Below are 13,412 nucleotides of genomic sequence, written 5' to 3'. Positions count from 1 at the left end.
GTGATACCCCAATTTGATTGATTGTGTGATGTGTGATGAGTCCCACATTGAGTATTTACTAGATAGATTTAGACTTTATTAACAACTACAAACCTCAATTGTGACTAGTCCTTTTGAGGTATAGCGCAGATGTGACTAACGCTTTACCTTGGGTCGTTACAGAATCTGATCTCTATATCAATTACTATATAATACAATGCAACTCCAAGCATCAATCAACCTCAACAGGCCCATGATATAGAATTGATCTCGTCCCTGGCTGACTGGTATAATTCAAGCCTTTTTGCACATTGTTGCCTCCCCTCCATCAATTCAGGGTCTTCATCCAACGATTGTGCAAGCTGCTTAGCCTGAAATAAAGGCATGTTATATGTATCATCAAGTTTAATCAATACATCTAACAGGGTGTTAATATCAAGGATTACAACAGCACCAAGCCACTCACCCCAGCATCAACGGCAATAGGTCTACCAAGATGATCCATCACCGACTCAAGTGCCTCGATGCTTTTGTTAATCAAAGATGTTATACTTGGAATCCGAGCCCTAATTACAGACTCCAAGTGCTATATTCAAGATCACAACATCAGTTTGATATCCCATACAAACATCATCTTAATTTGCAAGAGAGATGCACAAGAAAAAACCTTTGAGAGAAGTTTTGCAAGATACTCTGAACCCATTTTACTGGCTAACTGCCCATATTCAGGACTGGTTGCAAAGTACTCCCGCTCCTTGTGCCTTGCAACTATTATGTCAACATTTTTATTGATGTCAGCCTGGGAACGGTTAACAATTCCAACCCAAGGATGTTGCAAGCAATACGATCTTCCTTCAATAACCTGAGAGCATATAAAGTATGTAAGACAAAAAGAAAATAAAAATTTTAAGACATTTATATTTTTAAAAGAAATTTTGAATCAAGAAAATGCACAGGACATCCAGCAAAAATTAACTGTTATAGCAAAGTATTAAGGAACATTTCAATAAAAGGGGAAAAATGTATACGCTAAAACACTGTTCTAATCTGAATACAATTCAACCCAATGAAATGTTAATCCCAATCACTTGGAGACTTAAATGCAGATAAATTAGATAATAATTAAAAGCTAAGCTAACATGATCAACAAAATCCATTTATAAAGGTGGGGGTATTCACACAAACAGAGACAGAGGGACTGCGTGAGAGATAGAGAGAGATCTTACATCCAATGCATTAGTTCCTTTGTCCATCAAATCCAACTTCGTCAACACACCAAATGTCCTTTCACCTGTGCAATTTACAAACAGGATTCATAAGGGAAGGCAAAACAAAGCGACTAGTCAAGAGTTCTGCAAAAAGTGCATAAACATACCAGTGGGATCCACTTCCCTAGCAAGTTTGATAGCATCTGATGTCGCAATATCTTGATTGGCTGGAGATATTGCGAGTATGATACAATTAGGCTGCAAAAAGCAGAGGACAGAAAATTAACTTGAGACAAAAATAGAAGGCATTGGACTCTAATTGAGGACAGATAGGCTTGCCTAGAGGGGAAGAGAGAGAGAAGAGGGAAAATTATTTATAAATCTACAGATTATTAAGTGACCCATAAAAACTTTAGTTGATTTTTTTTAAGCACAATAACAGTCCACCAAGAGAAGCAAAATCAAAACAAAACAAAACAAATTGCAGAACAAGGATCCAAAGAAGAAATAATTAGTTTTATTGTACATCATGCAACAATTATAGGCAAGACAATCCAAGAATTTTTTATTCATTATTATCCCCTCACCCATATCTATACAGTTCTTTTAAGCAAAAAAATGTAAACAGCTTGTAGTATAAGATCACAAATCTAGAGTGTGATAGCTACATGATATATAAATAATGTTGACAGATCAAGAACTGCTCATTCTGATAAATCAAATCCTGCGTAACAACGATCCAGAACACGTGATAATCATAAATATAATTAAGACTAGATTACAAATTACACCCAATGACCTAGTTGCAATATAGTCCTTTTTAAGTTTTTTTTTCAGTCCTTTAACTTCCATTTGTTTTCAACAGTCCTTCCATCAACTTCTTGCGAATCTTCACCATTAAGTCTACCAAAACATCATTTTGGAAAAAATATTAAAACCAACAAGTGATGGAACTAGACAAAAGGACTAGCACTTATAAAGGGGAGGAGGAGCTAGTTGAGCTACAGCTCAATGACTGAAAACAGATTAAACTTAAAGGGTAGGAATGGAGAAAAACAATGAAACATAGAGGATTGAATTCAAAACAAGTCAAATTTAAAGTGTGTAATCTGTATTTTGCCTATAACAATCATGTTTTCAAATGAGCCTATCCATATGGCACTAAGCGTCCCTTGAGATGTGCCTAAGAAATCAGCAAAATATGCTAACTGTCCTATGGGATTCATTAATATCTCAATAATTACTATCACTGATTCCCATAAAGTCCGATTGTTCATGATGTTATGGAAAAATTAGACCTCGATATATGAAGCACCATATTCTCATATCTAATAAAATTGACTTTGCTTAATTGGAGGAAAAATGGGGGAAATGTTACCACCTAAGCAGCTAGGCTTCTTAAAAGAGTTAAAAGAGTAAACTGTTGCAGTGAAAAACCATAGATCACCAAAATGGAAGGGTCTACCACACATTACACATTGATGTACCCTTTTTGAGGAGAAAAAGTCCCATTACCTTCTCAACATAAGTTCGGACCATATTTTCAATATCTTCAACAATACTTTCAGGTTGTCCCTCTGGAAAGAGGAAAAAAAGGAACAAATATCTTGGTTAATGAATGGTAAATAATCAACATATAATCCAGAAGTTTTATCAGATACAGAACATACCAACAGCAACTTTTGTTAAACCCGGTAGATCAATCAGGGTTAAGTTGACAACTGCCAAATGACGGAAAACAAGAATAAGTGTTAAAAAAATATATTACAACATGGGGAATAGAATGATATCAACTATTTATTCAAACTTCATGCCATGCAGCAACATTACCCAGTACGAGACATCAGGGGCAAATGAAATTTAAGTGCAAGCAAGGAACACATCAAATAATTGAAAATAACGTCCCAGGCATTATAGCCAATAGTTATTCTTTAAACATCACACACACTCCTCAAGATTGCACCAATACAAAACTTTAGAAATCACACATTCCTCAACACCCACAGAAACCAATTTGTAGTCTATCTTTCTCTCCCTTCTTATATTATTATTTTTTTCTTCCTTTCAGGCATTATATAGCCAATAGTTATTCTTTAAACATCACACACACTCCTCAAGATTGCACCAATACAAAACTTTAGAAATCACACATTCCTCAACACCCACAGAAACCACTTTGTTGTCTATCTTTCTTTCCCTTCTTATATTATTTTTTTTTTCTTCCTTTCCTTTAATATATGCACCATGCACATGGGAGCCAATGATAAAGAAACCATTAAATGATTTTTTTAAAAGGACATCTAATCTGCAAAGAGAAGCTAAATATTGAGATTTCACAATTCAAACTACTGCTAAACAGCCTTACTCAAGTGACAAATACATGCATACAATGTTTTCTTCTCAAGCAACTATTGCAGGGACTAGTTGTTTTTCATGCAAAAGATAATATTTATACACATTAGTGCATTTTGCATCAGCTTTTTGGATTGTTACAGGGAGAAGTTAACATTTATTTTTTTCAGTCAAACTATCACTTCTTTTCAGTTTAGAATTATGTCAAGGCAATTAACTAATATTGAAGAAAAAATTTTGCTGTGCTTAAAATTGCAAAGTAATGGTATTACACAAGCATCATAAAATGTCATGCACTCAAATAAATTAAGATTATATTGCAAAAAGCATGGCTTTTCCAGATGAAGCTAAACATATTCTGCGGAAAGTATGTCTAGCACTAGAGATTAATACAATATAGCATAACTTGCCACAAATGACAAATGAAAATCATATATGCATTCTGAATGGAGCAATAACTGCAACAAAAACTCCAAGGACTTAAAAAAAAAAAAATAATAATAATAATAATAATAATAAAAAAACAAGTCTAAAGAAATTTGACACAAAAGTAATAAAGCTTACGCACCATTTGGAGAGTAGATACTGAGATGGATAGGAACAGGAGAAATCATTTTTGTCTTCCCAGTTATTCTATCACTCTCATCCTGAATCTCCTTGCGAACCAGGGCTGTGCGAAAAACTCAGAAGGCAAAATATCAGCTCCAACATCATTTTTCTCTTAGATACAGAAGGCAATAAACAATGTCAAAGAAATCTTTATACATTGAAGAATGTTGATACAAGTCAAGGAGGAGAATTCTAAACTCATGCCACTCCCCACAGAAAGCAATAGTAAATTTGAATTGGCAATCAAGTTGAAAATAATTCCATAAATCCTTACAAAATAATGTGCTTTAAACTATTGAAGTTCTTTTATTGGTAATTTACAAGCACCTAATGGGTTTTAAACCCATGACCTCATCCTCCACCCATTTTTATGGGTGAAGGAAATGCCATTTAAGCTAGAGCATATTGGCATGTTTTAAATATTAAATTAAGCATTAAACAAAGCCTGAAAAACTATAAACAGAAAAAGTTACCTAGTCTGGTCACAAATTATGGGACCAAATATATATATATATATATATATATATTTTAAAGGCTTAAGGTCCTTAAGGAAGCTATGATGGAAGCCCAACATTGTGATAACTTCTCCATCCTTTTCTTTTCTTTCCTCCTTTTTTGATGAATTACTTATCCATCCCATTTTCTAAGGTCTTTTCAATCTCAAGGAATAAAAGACACAACCAGATATAAATTATAAATGCTAGAATAGACTAGATTACCCTTTGCCTCCAAACATGGCTTATGAAAGGTGACCAACAGCATCTTTCTAAAATATTAAAACAGAGTACCTAGTCTACCAAATAACCATTCTATAAGTAAAATACCAAACCAGTTTCATTAAACATATTACCCAAAATTGGAGATGAATCCCACAAAACCTTACTCTAAAGATAGATTTCCTCTATAAAAATACCCTTGGCAACCTGTGTTGGACCACTATTTTCTCTCTCTTTCTTTTTAAAGAAAACCACTTTCCTTGATTTGGGAGTTCACAGCTTCAGCATAAAGTGCCCGCATATTAACAAAGGCAAGCATAATAGCTGGACCATAATTTCTAGAGCAAGAAAGCCTAGCCCAGACTACAATTCCTTTCACAACAAACAGGTCAGTGTAAACCCATTGAAAAAAAAATTCTCATTCCATCTAATTCTCTAATAAAGAGCTTCAAATAGAGGCTTTTAACCCAGTTGATAGTAGATAGGGTAACCCTACATACCCATAAACAACACATGACAATAATGCTTTAAAAGCTTCAAATAGCAGCTAGAGATAGTTATTATAGGCAAAAATAATTAGTTGAATCTCATAAAACTTCATTGATAACAGCTAGATATCATCAAAATTTCAAAATTTACTAATGAAGACCGAATGCTTATTCTTCATAAAGTCACTAATACAGAAATACTGACTACCTACTATGTCTCATCCATATTCTTACATTATCTCACGCATAATATTGAACATAGTTATGGCCCACGAAAACTGAAACCGATTGTTATTCATAAATGTAACACTGCCTCCATTTGTAGCTTATTTCAAGCAACTATGGCTTATTTCACAAAACTTAAAATACACAGACATAACAAAACAAGCAATTCACTAAAAGAGGAAAAAATATCACGCACCAAAATCAGAGAACTTCCTCCTCGGGATGTGAAGGAACTCGGCATACTCCTGCATTCCATCATCCGTCTTGTGAAGCTGCAACACCAAAGGCTGCCTCTTCACGATCCCTACAACGATCAAAGCAAGTCCAAATACCACAAATTCAACACAATTAGCAAAATAACAAAAAATGAAAATCAACTAATAAAGCTTGCTCTTTTTTTTTTTTTTTTTTGAAACACGCACTAACCTGATCCTCTTGGAAGAAAGTCACGCCCTACAATACTCTCCAACACCGATGATTTTCCAGAACTCTGCACTCATTTTAAACCAAAAAAAAAAAACCATTCAGACAAAAAATTCAGCTCAAAATTTCAACTTTTCCTTACCAATAAACTTGAAATCTCTCTCTCGGAAATGAAAATTTTCACTTTTTTTCTCTCTCTAGCAAAACTCATTCTCTCTCTAGAAAATCACTCCTGACTCCTATACATTCTCTGCGTCAAGATTCTCTCTCTCTCTCTAAAAAGTTACAGAAAAGGTGAGAAAAGAGGAGTGTTGGGGGGGGGGGGGGGACCTGGCCACCGATGACGGCAACAGTGGGAAGAGCTTCCCAGAGAGAAGGGAAAGGGTTGCCTCCACTGCCATAGTCACCGAGCACAGTACAGGCTCTCTGAATCCGGTTCACCAGTCCGATCAAACTCTCCATCGTCGTCATATCTTCACAGCAAAAGCAAAATCCAAACAGAGAACGAGTGCTACATCCTAGTGCCATCTGTATCATACCAAAATATGTATAGATTTTTAAATTCATTAAAAAAAAAAAAAAAGTTATTTCATCACAATATTACAAAGTACGAAGTATCACATGCACCAAATCATATATATAGTACCTCATTATTTGAAGAACTAGATAACTCATCATCACCAATAGCTGGTATATAGTCGTCGTCATCCACCTGAACAATTTCTTTCTTTCTTCCCACACTTGCACATTTAGGCAAAAAAGTTGACAGATGCTTCAATCCCAAAGGATTTATTCTCTCTTGGTTTTGCTTGATTCTTTGTGCTCTTTCCATCTTATTATTTGTTATTTTATTTCGAGTGTCTTTACCCTTTTTGGCCATTTCTGCAACAATAGATTTACATAGAAAATAAAATATAATGTCTATTCATTAAAAATTATGGTACCACATTCAGCAAACAATCTTTGCACAGTACACACATACCCTATAAACTCTGATTCAAACACTATTTAGCCAAAGACTCATAATAGAGTCACGATCAACTTATGAATTAATTGAATATATCTTGTTTGCTGGATGCACTTACCGTGTGGTGAGACATGCGACTTGAAACAAATGGTTGAGTCTTCTGCTCTAAGGTAAGGAAGTACAGCATGAACAGCTCCCGTAGTAGGATGTACTAGATGGAAGCTGTCGTAGGATTTCACCAAGACTTGGTCGTAGGAAAGCACGAACAACAAAGAGCTAATAACACTTCTAAAATGAGGAAATTTATAAGTGTTGGACCATCTTCCCTCATCATTGGCTATCCAAACATTAGTGCTCTCATCATTCTTGCAGCTGATTGCCAGTCTATTATATATCGGTTCAATATGAACGTCCCCCACTTTCATTTGAACAATGGATACAGGCAAACGATGGAAGTCAAATCTCTCACTTTGAAAGTTGAATTGAAGCAGTACCAACAGAACCGAAGAAATTTTATCTTTCCGTTGTGGCTTTTGGGCCAGAAAATAAATGTCTCCATTCAAATATTTCCCAGGCTGTATTGCGTAAAGATAATCTCCGGGGCCCTTTAAAATCTTTGTCCAAGAAGGCCTCTTTGACCTATATAATTGGTAAGGAAAGAATCGTTGCTTCGAGACATTATCCACAGCTATCAATTTGAATCCCTCATTTATCATGCATCCGAATCCGAGAATTTTCTTTATTGTAGGATTTGGAACTATTTTAATTTTACTAGGGTCGGTGGGGTTCAAAATTGTTGCCTGCGATTTGCGATCTACGCAAACTAAGCCCTCTGCAGAACACAAAATTCTATCAGTGTGACAAAGGCTATAATCATTTTTAGAGCCGACCTTGCTAATGTAGTCTGGAATCGTAGCTTCTTTCAGATTCTGCAATTTTCCAATACAGCATTTACTTATGCCAAATTTAGGGTTTGAAATTTCACATCTGATTATACCATATTCGGTCTTTGAAATTGCATATCTAGCTACCAAATTAAATCCTTCGAGGGACTCAGGAACGAAACCCTTCACAAAATCATTGTGATACACCGCGAATTTTAACAATGAGGGTAACCGATTAAGAATCGTTACCTCTATTTCTTTTGGAAGTAGGGCCAACCCCCTCCAAGAAGGAGAATAGGAAGCAGGTGAAGACTTTGACCGTGTAATCGTCGAATTGGAAGAGGAAACCTCTTCTAGGCCCTCTTTGCTGCTTCTAGGACAAGAAGAAGAACGAAAAGTTGGTGAAGATTTTGACTTTGACCTCCTTCTAGTTTCTTTGACAGCAGGCCCAATCCTCCAAGAAGGAGAAAGGGAAGCAAGTGAAGACTCTGACTTTGACCGTGTAATCGTCGAATTGGAAGAGGAAACCTCTTCTAGGCCCTCTTTGCTGCTTCTAGGACAAGAAGAAGAACGAAAAGTTGGTGAAGATTTTGACTTTGACCTCCTTCTAGCTTCTTTGACAGCAGGCCCAATCCTCCAAGAAGGAGAAAGGGAAGCAAGTGAAGACTCTGACTTTGACCGTGTAATCGTCGAATTGGAAGAGGAAACCTCTTCTAGGCCCTCTTTGCTGCTTCTAGGACAAGAAGAAGAACGAAAAGTTGGTGAAGATTTTGACTTTGACCTCCTTCTAGTTTCTTTGACAGCAGGCCCAATCCTCCAAGAAGGAGAAAGGGAAGCAAGTGAAGACTCTGACTTTGACCGTGTAATCGTCGAATTGGAAGAGGAAACCTCTTCTAGGCCCTCTTTGCTGCTTCTAGGACAAGAAGAAGAACGAAAAGTTGGTGAAGATTTTGACTTTGACCTCCTTCTAGTTTCTTTGACAGCAGGCCCAATCCTCCAAGAAGGAGAAAGGGAAGCAAGTGAAGACTCTGACTTTGACCGTGTAATCGTCGAATTGGAAGAGGAAACCTCTTCTAGGCCCTCTTTGCTGCTTCTAGGACAAGAAGAAGAACGAAAAGTTGGTGAAGATTTTGACTTTGACCTCCTTCTAGTTCTTTGACAGCAGGCCCAATCCTCCAAGAAGGAGAAAGGGAAGCAAGTGAAGACTCTGACTTTGACCGTGTAATCGTCGAATTGGAAGAGGAAACTTCTAGGCCTCTTTGCTGCTTCAGGACAAGAAGAAGAACGAAAAGTTGGTGAAGATTTTGACCCAATCCTCCAAGAAGGAGAAAGGGAAGCAAGTGAAGACTCGACTGACCGTTTGACCGTGCTGCTTCTAGGACAAGAAGAAGAACGAAAAGTCGACCTCGTTTCTTTGACAGCAGGCCCAATCCTCCAAGAAGGAGAAGAAGCAAGTGAAGACTCTGACTTTGACCGTGTAATCGTCGAATTGGAAGAGGAAACCTCTTCTAGGCCCTCTTTGCTGCTTCTAGGACAAGAAGAAGAACGAAAAGTTGGTGAAGATTTTGACTTTGACCTCCTTCTAGTTTCTTTGACAGCAGGCCCAATCCTCCAAGAAGGAGAAAGGGAAGCAAGTGAAGACTCTGACTTTGACCGTGTAATCGTCGAATTGGAAGAGGAAACCTCTTCTAGGCCCTCTTTGCTGCTTCTAGGACAAGAAGAAGAACGAAAAGTTGGTGAAGATTTTGACTTTGACCTCCTTCTAGTTTCTTTGACAGCAGGCCCAATCCTCCAAGAAGGAGAAAGGGAAGCAAGTGAAGACTCTGACTTTGACCGTGTAATCGTCGAATTGGAAGAGGAAACCTCTTCTCGGCCCTCTTTGCTGCTTCTAGGACAAGAAGAAGAACGAAAAGTTGGTGAAGATTTTGACTTTGACCTCCTTCTAACCATAGAATCCACTTCTTTGCTTTCATCGAGAAGCCCTTTTCTGTTTCTAGGAAGTTCGTCCCTACGAGAAGAGGAAGGAAAAGTTGGTGAAGAGTTTGATTTTGACCCCATTCAATCTGAGACAGACCCACCGAGCTGGTTTTGCGCCGATTGAACTGTTAGCGAACGGAGGCCTTGCCGGATTTTCAACTTCAGCTACTCCTCCTCCGCCGCCACAAACTCCTCTCTCGTTCCCTCTCCCTCTCTAACAATAAAAAAAAGCAACAAAAACAACCCTATATCCGCTCCTCTCTCTCTCTCTCTCTCTCTCTCTCTCTCAAGATATCCTCGTCTTTCTCCCTCTCGGCCCGGCGGCCGCGGCGAAGTGAGAAATGGAAGATCGAAAGGAAGATTTGGGTTAGGATAGTTGGTATTTATAGTTAGGGTTTTTATCTTACTGTAGCTACAGTGCTTTGGTTTCGACAACCTCTGCACTGTAGCTACAGTGTCTAACTTTTTTTTCCGCGCTAAAGCACTGTAGTTACAGTGCTTTGGTTTCGTCAACCTCTGCACTGTAGCTACAGTGCTAGAGGTTTTTTTTTTTTTTTTTTCTTCTTTTAAATATTTATGTAAGGTTTTTTTTTAGAAACAAATCTTTATGTAAGATGGTATATATATATATATATATATATATATTATTCTGACATAATAAATTTTATAATATTTTTAAAATTATTGACGTGTCAATTTTTTACAAGTCGAAATAAAATAATAAAATATGAGAGTATAACCAACCACAACTAAAAGTAAATGTTTTGAAAAAATGTTACAACACTTATTGTTATCATAATATTTTCACAATTGTTGAGATCCTAGTTTCTTATAGATCAAATAAAAATATGCTAAGTCTACAACATTTTAACATTAATTTCTATAGTGCCTAAAGTTTTTTTTTTTTTTCCAGTAATCTGTTTGTGTGTGTGTGTGTGTGTGTTTTTCCTTTTAGTGAGGCACACTTTTTCTTTTCTTTTTTTTCCTTCAAGTATGCCAGTCGGTTTGAGCTTTTTTTTTTTTTTAAGTTTTTTATATGTTTATACACATTTGCACAAAAAATGGTAAATATTGTACAAATTTTGTAAATGTGTACAAAATTTGCTAATTTTTTTGTGTCTACAATATAAATTTACAATGTATACATAGAGATATTGTGAAAATGTTGTGATATATGTGTCAATTCCTTATGGGTTAAAATAAAATATTATACCGAGATCTAGCATAACTAAAAATGTCATGGCATTTTGTTGTTATTACAATAAATTTACAACTATTGAGGTATAAGTTATAGGTCAAAATGAGATAATAAAATATAAGACTAGGATCCATCATGGTTGAAAATAGAGGTATTGTGAAAACATTGTAATATTTTGTTGTATTCATAGACTTTTTTTTTTTTTTTTTTGGTTTAGTCAAATAATTTAGTAATCTATATATAAAAAGAGTAAACGAGAAAAGTTTTCATAGCTTCGCTACAGTAGTTTTGACTTGTTCAATTTTCAATGTTTTATGGGCCTTTTTTTTTTTTTTTTTTTGTGAATGCATAAAGCTGCAATAGATTTGCTATATTATTTTTGGTTTGTCCAATTCACACTGTTTTACATTATAATAAAATATTAAAACAATAAATTGGCACAATATTTTTACAATTTTTGAGATGTTTTTTTTTTGAGAAAGAACTTGAGTATTTTTATTAATGTAAATGAGTTACATCCGAAAGTAAAACCGACACAATATGAGAAGGAACATCTTCCATCCATACTTGAAAATCTGGTATGCCTATAGCATATCTCGCCAGATTATGAGCTACACAATTACCGTTTCTCTTTACATGAGAATACAACACTCTTTGAAAATGATTTGAGTAAATTTTAACATCCTCTACCAGCAGACCCAATGGGCATAGGTTCTGTTCTTGAGATTTCAAAGCTTGAATCAAATGTAATGCATCACCTTCGAGAATGACATTTTGGAACCCCAGCTCATGTGCAAATGACAAAGCTTTCCGGGCAGCCAACGCTTCTGTCACACCAGCCTCATACGCCTAAAAAATACTCTCTGAACAAGAAGCCAAAACAGCACCATAGTTATCCCTTATTACAACACCAACACCAGCTCTATTTGCATCATCAAAGACCGCTCCATCAAAGTTAACTTTCACAAAACCAGCTGGCGATGCACTCCATCTGTTTCCTCCATTTCCGTTACTCCTTACCTCTGTACCTGCTGCTTCTGTGCTGGTTTTATAATGTGCCAACCATTCAGCTGCCAGATCAGCAACATGATGCAACGGACAAGCTTGCAAATTAAGCCTCACCTTGTTCCTTTGATTCCAAATAGTCCAGGCCGTGTAAGCCAGCAGCTCCAAAGACTTCCCTTCCTCTATCATCCATGACAGCAACTCTCTGACACAAGTGAACTCCATTTCGCACCTAAACCCCCATTTTTCCTGATCAGTCCACACTACATCCAGCTCTGGGCATAACCACAAAGCATGCACCGAATCCTCCACTGCCAGTTTACACCTTTCACAGATTGGTTCCTCTAAGATTTTCCTACACATCAAAACTTGTTTGGTTGGAAGTATATTACGGCAAGCCCTCCAAAGAAAATTTTTTATCTTTGGGGGAGCTTGCATCCGCCATATTTCCTTCCAAACTCGCTTATGACAGATAGGAGGAGTTTGAGAATTTAATTGCAACTCCTCTTCTTCTTTAAGGAACCTATATCCGGACTTACATGTGTAATTTCCTGAGGTTGAGTAAGGCCAATACAAAGTGTCCTCTGTCACATGTCGGCTTAGGGGGATTTTCTTGATCAACTTAGCATCCTCTTCCACAAATAACCCATCCACCATCTCTTCATTCCATCTTCTTGTAGTTGGGTCAATAAGTGAATCTACGGAATAATTTTCAAGACTCTCCAATGGGCAGGAAGGCAGAAACGTTGGGTGTTTTCTTGGCAGCCAACGTTGCTGCCAAATGTTTATTTTTTCTCCATTTCCTACCCTCCATATTGCCCCCCTTTGAATGATGTCTCTTCCTCTAAGGATACTCTTCCAAGCATAAGACCCCATCCTTGACTTGGCAGCCTCCATAAGCGATGAATTTGGGAAGAAACGAGCTTTAAATACTTTGTAAAAGAGTGAGGATTTATTATTCAATAGCCGCCATGCTTGCTTTGCTAAGAGGGAATCATTGAACATAGCAAGATCTCGAAAGCCCATACCTCCAATAGTCTTAGATTTTGTCATCTCTCCCCATTTAATCCAATGGATTTTCCTACGGTCTCCCCTTTGGCCCCACTAAAATCTTTTGATTAGAGCCTCAATTTCATTGCACAAACTCACTGGCAATTTGAAACATCCCATAGTGTAAGTGGGGATGGCTTGTATGACCGCCTTTATAAGCACTTCCCTTCCGGCTTGTGAAAGTAACTTTGCTTCCCACTCTTGAAGTTTCCGCCAAACCCTCTCCTTAATGTAGCTAAAACTTTCTTTTTTTCCTTTCCCAACCAAGGAGGGCAGCCCAAGGTATTTTTCATAATGCAAGATTTCTGGTACACCTAAAGCCGCCTTAATT

General features: G+C 36.9%; 1 protein-coding gene across 1 annotated transcript; it reads right to left on the bottom strand.

The window, feature by feature from the left end:
* Positions 1-221: 221 nt before the first annotated feature.
* Positions 222-6,471, bottom strand: LOC115984892 (dynamin-related protein 1E-like). The gene is made up of 11 exons (XM_031107882.1): positions 6,331-6,471; positions 6,004-6,067; positions 5,774-5,881; positions 4,108-4,209; positions 2,858-2,908; positions 2,703-2,764; positions 1,355-1,445; positions 1,206-1,270; positions 647-841; positions 446-565; positions 222-350 (listed from the first exon to the last, which is right to left on the bottom strand). Exons 1-11 carry the CDS (start codon positions 6,469-6,471, stop codon positions 222-224), a joined length of 1,128 nt encoding a protein of 375 aa, XP_030963742.1.
* Between the last annotated feature and the right edge of the window lie 6,941 nt (positions 6,472-13,412).

The sequence above is a fragment of the Quercus lobata genome, chromosome 4 (assembly GCF_001633185.2).
Source record: "Quercus lobata isolate SW786 chromosome 4, ValleyOak3.0 Primary Assembly, whole genome shotgun sequence".
NCBI classification, from domain to species: Eukaryota; Viridiplantae; Streptophyta; class Magnoliopsida; order Fagales; family Fagaceae; genus Quercus; species Quercus lobata.
This window is presented reverse-complemented; position numbering and strand designations above follow the sequence as displayed.

Excerpts from the sequence above, each read along its gene's own strand:
- LOC115984892 (XM_031107882.1), bottom strand. The coding sequence starts at position 6,471 with ATGACGACGATGGAGAGTTTGATCGGACTGGTGAACCGGATTCAGAGA. Across the intron at positions 5,882-6,003 it reads CTTTCTTCCAAGAGGATCAG|GGATCGTGAAGAGGCAGCCT; the intron begins GTTAGTGCGTGT and ends TGATCGTTGTAG. Across the intron at positions 842-1,205 it reads AAGGAACTAATGCATTGGAT|GTTATTGAAGGAAGATCGTA; the intron begins GTAAGATCTCTC and ends ATATGCTCTCAG.